The sequence below is a fragment of the Megalobrama amblycephala genome, linkage group LG13, assembly GCF_018812025.1.
Source record: "Megalobrama amblycephala isolate DHTTF-2021 linkage group LG13, ASM1881202v1, whole genome shotgun sequence".
Classification (NCBI taxonomy): Eukaryota; Metazoa; Chordata; class Actinopteri; order Cypriniformes; family Xenocyprididae; genus Megalobrama; species Megalobrama amblycephala.
In genome coordinates this window covers 11,274,181-11,284,011 of record NC_063056.1, presented here as the reverse complement: position 1 = coordinate 11,284,011, position 9,831 = coordinate 11,274,181, and the positions used below count along the sequence as shown (strand labels likewise).

General features: G+C 35.6%; 1 protein-coding gene across 1 annotated transcript in view; it reads left to right on the top strand.

Annotated features, from left to right (window-relative positions):
• dnah5 (dynein, axonemal, heavy chain 5) overlaps positions 1-9,831 on the top strand; it is a 159,621-nt gene that overhangs the window by 75,336 nt on the left and 74,454 nt on the right. The window contains 8 exon segments of the mRNA XM_048152165.1: positions 615-757; positions 2,719-2,853; positions 3,906-4,028; positions 4,520-4,733; positions 5,847-6,070; positions 6,910-7,108; positions 8,363-8,535; positions 8,957-9,087. Of these exon segments, the coding sequence (XP_048008122.1) occupies positions 615-757; positions 2,719-2,853; positions 3,906-4,028; positions 4,520-4,733; positions 5,847-6,070; positions 6,910-7,108; positions 8,363-8,535; positions 8,957-9,087 (1,342 nt within the window).

Genomic DNA, 9,831 nt, shown 5'->3' with positions numbered 1-9,831 from the left:
CATATAACTCTTAGATTTAAAATAATCAAGTACATTTTTAACTAGTCAACTTTTCCAATTGGTATTTCACAAGGAAAGCTGGTTTAGTAAGACTGACTGAAGGAAGTATGCTGGGAGCATTTTCTGTGACATTTTTCCTATAGAGAGGAAAATTTGCAGGTTTATGGAGAATAGTGAATCTGAAGTCTGTAGTCTGCCTCCAGACAAATCTGACACTCAAAAGATTGTTCTGTTTAAAACCAATTCTGTCTTTGATTGCTTTGTTCGGCATTTTTTGGTGGACAACAATATGAGTATATTCCGAGTTGACGTTATTTTCACAGCTGAAGCTTGAAACAAAATACCTTAGACCCAAATGTCTCTGGTTTATAAGTTCGATTAGAAACGTTGTCGCAAAATATTGTACACTTTGCAATTCAAATAGATGCCTAATTGCCAGCAAGTTTCCCAGCCCTTACATTTTCATGGCAAAAACTCTACTTGTTAGTCAGAACCAGGTTTAATAACCCTATTTAATTATAAAACATATTGGCTGTTCATTATGGAATTTTACTAAAGGTTCATGCAAGATGCTCTAGTCACAGTGCTGACATTGGAAATTGTGTGTTTTGCAGGACATTGGATTCACTGGAATACCAGAGTGGAAGAGTATATTTACCCATCTGACTCTACACCAGAGTATGGCTCCATATTGGTGCCCAATGTAGACAATGTTCGCACTGACTTCCTCATCCAGACCATTGCAAAGCAGGGCAAGGTGAGAGCCTTTTCACTCTTATTTGACTTTTAAGTAAAAAGTTTTGTTTAATGATCAGGCTGTACATTTATCTGCCTGTTACATTATTAAGTTGGCCCTGAGAAATCCAACTTACTGAAATGCTATTATTCTTGTTTTTCTTCTGACCCTAAAAATTTCAACTCTAACTTTAGAAAATTAGAGTTTGGTGGTTGTAGTGCTTTAACTCTACAACCACCAAACTCAATTCAGACCTTCAGACTGTTCTGACTCGAGTTGCTATATCTTTTCTTACTGATCTGACTTACGGTTTTCCTAATTCCTAACATTAATATCAAATATCATAAAAATCCCAATCTATCTATCTATCTATCTATCTATCTATCTATCTATCTATCTATCTGTCTGTCTGTCTGTCTGTCTGTCTGTCTGTCTGTCTGTCTGTCGTTACTTCAAACTTGAAACCTTCTGACTTAAATCTACTTCAGACTTTCTGGCCCGGCTTTCTCAAGCCAACTAGTTTGTCTTGATGAACTTTTCTATCTAGTTAATATTGTCATATATATATATATATATATATATATATATATATATATATATATATATATATATATATATATATATATATATATATATATATATATAGACCATTTGGGAGATGTGTATGTTGCAAGTCACAGACTGGACTGATGAAACCTGCGATGATTAATCTACTTTTAAAGTATGAATTTGATGTAAACAGTAAGTCTACATGATATTCACAGATGCAGTTCATAGGAACATACATAGCCTTACAGTCACAGCATGAAATAATATTTAAACCTATTAACATTTTACATAGATAACTTTTAAACATAATATTTTCTATCTCACAGTTCTGACTATTTTCTTGCATTTGTGTGTTTATATCTCCCAGTTCGGAATTTATAACTCGCAATTGTGAGTTTATATCAGAATTCTGAGGGGGAAAAAAGGCCAAATTGCAGGATATAAACTCGCAATTCTGAGGGAAAAAGACAGAATAATGAGTATATCTCACAATTCTGTTTTTCCTTTTAAGAATTGTGAGATATAATCTTGGATTTGTGAGAAAAAAAGTCAGTATTATGAGATATAAACTCTAAGACCGGTTTCACAGACAGGACTTAGCCTAAGCCAGGATTAGGCCTTAGTTCAATTAAGGCATTTATGTAGCTTTTATAAACTTTCACTAGAAAAAAACATTACTGGTGTTCATCTTGAGACTAAATAATGGCACTGACATATTTTAAGATATGTCAGTACAAGTTGCTTTTAGTTAAAACAGCTTAAACATGCATTCTAGTCTAGGACTAGCTTAAGCCTTGTCTGTGAAACCGGGGGCAAATTAACGTTTTTTAATTATTCTTTTATTCTGTGGCTTCCACCGACTACTACTACAGAACTGTCATTTTCTGCCACCAGGTAGACTCTACGCACAAAAAGTCATCGCTTTTTGCAAACACCCAAATGGTCTATATATGTACTGTATATAATATGTTCTCAAATCTAGCAGTAAAAAAGACTGCAAAATGCTATATTTGTTAGTATACATACAGTACGTAGTTATGTATTTATTCAGTTCCCTAGACAATGTAAACACAAGGCTTCCACAGAAACCTGACTGAACACCTATCAAGCACTGGCTCTGCGACAAGACAAGCACCATTTTGATGTTATGTGTGTCTTTGTAAATTGGAATGCAATTGTAGATCATATTATAAAACTCTGGATCTTACAAAACACTCAATAGATTGTATATTGTATTTTCTAGTGTAGGTTCTTGACAATGACACCATGCAGTGCTGCATTATTGATTTCTCTGAGTGAAGCTTGTTTAAATGGACAGCTACTTTGTTTGTCATCAAGACTTTTCCTGTGCTGCCAGCACTTTGATTAGCTGTGCACAAGGACAGATGGTCGCCCTCTCTGGAGTCTACTCGTGTTTTCTTCATGTGTTTCAGGCTGTGCTTTTGATAGGAGAACAGGGCACTGCCAAAACTGTCATCATCAAAGGCTACATGTCCAAATATGACCCAGAATCCCACACTGCCAAGAGTCTCAATTTCTCCTCTGCCACCACACCTCTAATGTTTCAGGTACACAAAGACAGTGTTTTCTCCCAAAACATGTCTAATATCGTGGTATATCTTTGATAAACTAACTACTACTTTCTATGAAATCTGCACATATTTTATTACTGTGTTGTAATGCATTTATAATGAAATATAAATTGAATACAATATCACTGTTGGGGAGGAACTAACTATATGTAAATATAGTTATAGTTATATATAAAACCCTTCTAAAAGGTCATCTGTCTCATATATATCATTCTTTCATTGAAATCCAATTCATTTAGGCTAAAATAATAATCAGTCAGTCCCTGCGCTGCAATATTTAGTTATGTGCTGCTGCTCTTCACTACTATGTTTAGATCTTTGTGTGCAGTGTGTTCTATGATGCTCTTAAAAGTTTTATAACATATTACTGTGTATAGAGGAAAATTAATACTTTCATTCAGCAAGGATGCATTAAATTGACCATAAGTGACTTTAAAACATTTATATTGTTACAAATAATGCTGTTTCAAATAAATGCTGTTTTTTACATTCTGTTCAATTTATACAGAAAAAGTATCCACAAGTTTCCACAAAAATATTAATTATAATTGTTAGTATAATTGTAATTATAATACAATCATTTTAAACTGTGATAATAATTACAAATGGCACTTAAGCACCCAATCAACATATTAGAATGATTTCTGAAGGATCGTGTGGCACTTAACACTAGTGTTAGTAATGGCTGCTCGTTTGGGGTCTTACCCGACCCCAAACCTTTGAATAATAGTATTTAAACATTTGTATACACACACCATTGTATTGTATATACATGTTTTATTAAGTGTTTGGGCAAATGTTACACCAAGAAACCCAAGATGAATGCATCAGTATGCTTTACAATCCCCAGGTTCAGGTGTTAAAGGTTATTTAGCCTGGCTAATGTTTCATCACATTCCCTGCTTTGTTATTGACTGAGTTATTGATCCAAATCTCATCTGAGCTTCTTAATTTATGAGCTGCTGGTTGTGTCTGTGAGTAATAAGCATGTACAGTATATGGTTGTTTTGGTGTCTGTGACTTTTTAGCGCTCTGTGGAGAGTTATGTTGATAAACGAATGGGAACCACTTATGGCCCTCCGGCAGGGAAGAAAATGTCTATCTTTATTGACGACATCAACATGCCTGTGATCAATGAGTGGGGCGACCAGGTAAGATATTGCATACAATGATGCTGAATGAATGCTGTTCCATGACTTAAGAATCACTATTTATATGTTTGTACATTTATGAAGTTTCAGACCCAAGAAGCACAGGTGCATTCATTAAACAGTTTCAGGGCAAACACCTGCATCCTTTTCACTAACCACCACCAATCATTTTTTTCAGTACAAACACTGTCCTTTCTGTAAGAAATTAAGCTTATTCCAAAAATGCATCATTATTTGCCTTATAAAATGTATGTAATGTGGGAAACATTATTTTGTTTAAGGGAGACAGTTGTGTACATTTTCTCTTAGATATGTCAACAGTCATTCATCAAATTATGATCTAATAAACTGTGATCATATATTAAGATGCTTTATTTGCATAATTCATTTAGTACACTGGGTGCTAAAACATTTACTCTCTCTATGTGGACTCGGTTTGCAAAGTCTGAACAAAGAAATATGTTCACAGAATCCATTTCCTCTCTTCAAAGGTCACCAATGAAATAGTTCGGCAGTTGATGGAGCAAAATGGCTTCTTTAACCTGGAGAAACCAGGAGAGTTCACCAACATTGTGGATATCCAGTTTTTGGCGGCTATGATCCACCCTGGAGGGGGACGAAATGACATCCCCCAGAGACTGAAGAGGCAGTTTTCTATTTTCAACTGTACTCTTCCATCCAATGCCTCCATAGACAAGATCTTTGGTTAGTATTGTGTATTGGCCATTTGCAAAACAGCAAAAATCCATTGCTTTACTACCATAGATTCAAAACCTACAAATGTAAAGGTGAATTTGAGGCAATCACAGAGAGTCTTTATTTATCAATATTCAGTACACTGCAAAATTTCAGTCCGATTTGAAATCCTATTCAAGCAATATTTTGCTTCCGTATTCTTGATTAAGTGAATAGTCTTTTTATATCGTTTGCTTTAAGGTGAGGTCACATTTACTGTTGATTGGTGAATGTTCGACAATGAAATCTAGCCATTTCAATAGAATATTATTCTATATCATTCACAATATTAGGAATTTTGCATGAGGGCGAAAGATTTCCCCACACAGATTTCGCAATGGGTTTAAATTGGTCACACAAATTCACAGTGATGACAACAGAAAGCTGCCTTGTTTGAAAAGGACTTCTCTGTGAGCTGTGCTTCATACATTACTACAGTATTGACAAAAGACAATGGGCCTTTTTTGCACATTTTGTTTGCCAGGGGCTAATATCGTTAATATCACATTTCCAAATATTCCTTTTGCAAGTATTGTAATAATCCAATGAGATAGTCAAACAACAAATGGCATGGAAATATTTTAAAATAATCTGCCAAATTATGCATTTAGACATGCATTATAATATGTTCTGAAAGGCAGAAACACAAAGGAAGTATCTGGACCATGCTTCTTGGATCGGAGAAAGGATTTATCACATCTCATTTAATTTAGTCAAGGTTGTCAACAGCTTTGCTTAAGCAGAACCGATTCTGTAAATGCATATTGATTCTGACTATGGGCTGTTGTTAGTGGTTCCCTGCTTGGCTGAAGATCAGGATCTTTATATTGACAGTTTTTTTTTTTTTTTTTTTTTTTCTATTGATGTGATATTTCATGCTCATAGGTTAGCCTAAACACCTCAATATATGTGTAATATTGACATTCGTGACAATTGTGATTCTTATTCAGCTCAGAATTCTATCATTCATGAAGGTCACATTTACTCATTCTGTCCTTCACCTTTGTGAGCTTTCTGTCTACTATAGCTCAACCCTTTCTCATTCACTTTCATATGCAATATATGTATCATTTTCTGCTGCAGGGGTGATAGGCACAGGTCATTACTGTTCCCGACGGGGATTTTCAGAGGAAGTACGCAACACAGTAGTCAGGCTGGTTCCACTGACCCGAAGACTATGGCAAATGACAAAGGTTAAAATGCTGCCCACTCCTGCCAACTTCCACTACATTTTTAACCTGCGTGACCTCTCCCGCATCTGGCAGGGAATGCTCAGCGTGACTGCAGAGGTCATCAACTTGCCTGATGTGAGTGAAACTGCATTTCTGTTCTTATTTAGACAATCAGTGAGATAAACTCAATGAAATTTTAGTAACCCTTACTCTTAATACCATATTTACCATGTTTACATACACCTAGGGATGGAAATTGTATAGAATTTAATGACTTTGATTGCCATAACAATCTAAAGAACCCTTTTTAGTTATAAAGAACCTTTTGTGCAACAGAAAGCTTCCATGGATGTTAAAGGTTCTTAATGGAACCACGGATGCCAATAAATAACTTTTATTTTTAAGAGTGTTGATAACATTAATTTATACCATATATAATTTTTATTTTTATGTTCAAAAGAGCAGCATTTATCTGAAATAGAGAGCTTTTGTAACATTATACACTACAGTTCAAAAGTTTAGGGTCAGTATGATATATATATTTTTGGAAAGAAATGAAAGACATTAATACTTCAATACTTAATTCAGCAAGGGTGCATTAAATTGATCAAAAGTGACAGTAAAGACATTTATAATGTTACAAAAGATTCTATTTCAAATAGTTGTTGTTAAATGCTGTTCTTTTGAACTTTCTATTCATCAAAGAATCCTGAAAAAAATACACAGTTGTTTTCAACATTGATAATAATGTTTCTTGAGCAAATCATCATGTAACATCATGTTTCTTGAGCAAAGGATCATGTAACATTGAAGACTGGAGTAATGATGCTGAAAATTAAACTTTAATCATAGGACTAAATTACATTTTGAGATATATTAAAATAGAAAACAGTTGTTTTAAATTGTAATAATATTTCACAATATTACCAGACGTCAAACTCTACATACATTGCTCACAATTGTGTTTGGCCTAGGTATTACTACAGCTGTGGAAGCATGAATGCAAACGTGTTATCGCTGACCGGTTTACTGCCCCAGAGGATGTGGCCTGGTTTGACTACACACTGGCCAAGCTGGTGGAAGAAGAGCTTGGGGAAGAAGAACGAGTGGTGGTGGATCTTGGGGTGGATTCGTACTTTGTGGACTTTCTCAGAGATGCACCTGAGGCCACAGGTAATGATCAGATAGATACAAAAACAAAACAAAAAATAAACAAAAATAAATAAAAAGGGAAGAATTAAAGCAGTTAATTATATATGCACACTCGCTGGCCACTTTATTAGGTACACCTTTGTAGTTCCGGGTTGGACCCCCCTTTGCCTTCAGATCTGCCTTAATTCTTCATGGCACAGATTCAACAAGGTGCTGGAAACATTCCTGAGAGATTTGTTGGCTGCACATTCATGATGCAGTTCTCCTGTTCTACCACATCCCAAAAGTGTGCTCTATTGGATTAAGATCTGGTGACTGTGGAGGCCATTTGAGTATAGTGAACTCATTGTCATGTTCAAGAAACCAGTGTGAAATGATTTGAGATGTGTGACATGGTGCGTTATCCTACTGAAAGTAACCATCAGAAGGATAGGTAAACTGTGGTCATAAGGAGATGGACATGGTCAGCAGCAATAGTCAGGTAGTCTGTGGTGTTTTAAATGATGCTCAGTTGGTACTAAGTTTCCCAAAGTGTACCAAAAATATCCCCCACACCATTACATTACCACCACCAGACTGAACTGTTGATACAAGGCAGGACAGATCCATGCGTTTATGTTTTTTATGCCAAATTCTGAACCTATCATCTGAATGTTGCAGCTGAAATCGAGACTCATTAGAACAGGTAGCGCTTTTTCAATCTTCTATTGTCCAATTTTGGTGAGCCCATGCGAACTGTAGCCTCAGGTTCCTGTTCTTAGCTGACAGGAGTGGCACCGGGTGTGGTCTTCTGCTGATGTAGCCCATCTGCTTCAAGGTTCAATGTTTTGTGCATTCAGAGATGCTGTTCTGCAGACCTCGGTTGTAACCGTCTATCAACAACAACCATGCCACATTCAAAGTCACTTAAATCAGCTTTCTTATCCATTTTGATGCTGAGTTTGAACTTCAGCAGATTGTCTTGACTATGCCTAAATGCTGCCACGATTGGCTGATTAGATACTTGCATTAACGAGCAGTTGAACAGGTGTATCTAATAAAGTGCCAGACATATAATAGCATTGTTATTTACCGTTTTTAACATTAAAAAAACAAAAAAAAACATCCCTCTGCCATAACCAAGATGGTCACCAAATTAACTGACCGTCCTTAAAGTTACTTTGAACTTACCTAAAAGGACCCATCCACATATGGTGTAATAGAGAGTTGATTGGCAGTTTCTCTTTTGAATTGGAATGAAATCAAGGATTTATGTGTTATTTTATATCTGAACAGGTGAGGAGCCAGAGGAAACTGATTTCGACATGCCAAAAGTATATGAGCCTATCAGATCTTTTGATAGTCTAATGGAGAGGCTGAACATGTTTTTAAGTCATTACAATGAGAGCATCAGAGGAGCAGGCATGGATTTGGTTTTCTTCAGGGATGCCATGATTCATCTGGTTAAGGTACATTAAGTATCTTACTACAATTATGTTTCTTGTATCTCTGCATTCACAGGATGTTATCATCAGGGCCGAACCCAGGTCTGTTTGGTAATCCTGCCCTTGTTATCATGAGAATGTTTTCAGGGCTCAAAAACAGAATGATTTTAACAATTCATCTGTGTCTGCTGAAAAGAATAACCTTGCTATATGCTATTAGCATCCTTCTACCATGAAAGAAAAAGAGAACTGTAGCACTCACAAGAAATTTCTTTTATATCAATTGACTTTCTGTGTCTATTACAGGAACCAGACATGGTCTACTTTAGAGTACAAACAAGGGCTCTGAGTTTCTTCATGTAAAGTGTGTGTATAAACGTTTTGCATGGTAATGAGATGGCATCTGTCTTTCTCTCCTTCTCTGTCTTACACACACTTTCCACAGATTTCTCGGATCATCAGGACCCCTCGGGGAAATGCCCTCTTGGTCGGTGTAGGGGGTTCTGGAAAACAGAGTCTGACAAGACTAGCGTCTTTTATCGCTGGCTACAAGACTTTCCAGATTACACTCACTCGGTGAGTCACCTTCGCATACTCAATCATTTTTAGCCTTTATTATAGCTTATATTTATAGACTTTATTCAAATTCACTTTTCCCCTTCAGGGAGACAGATGAAATTTCATGTGTCCTATTGTTTGAGTACTTTAATTTCTACATCATCACAGGTAGAAAGCCTGTCTTCACTAGACAGTGTTTACAATGGAACTTTTTAAATTACACAGCAATAATTTAGTTAATAACACATTTATAGCACAGTAATAAACATGTCACTGTAATAACAGTGCTTTTGTTTTCCTTTATGTAAATGTCAAAAGTCATAAAGCACATTAAGCACATTTTCTTGTGTAATGCAGTTTAGTTGTACTCCAGTAGATGGTATCTTTGTATAAGAGTGTTCTGGCCTCCCCTTTCCAATTTAGCTCTGCTGTTGCAGACTATAAAGAGGAAAGATCCCACATCCAATCAACCGTTCAGTCTAATTCTTCAGACAATGAGACTGGACATTTTCAATCCAGACCTCTGTCTTCCAATGCATTTGATAATTCAGTACTAAAATTGAAAGTGGGAATATATATATATATATATATATATATATATATATATATATATATATATATATATATATATATATATATATATATATATATATATATATATATATATATATATATATAGGCTTATCTCTGACACTGGGGGTTTGGAAGGAATCATTTTCTGAGGAATTGAATGTTTTGCCTGTAGCCACCTGTAATTCCACA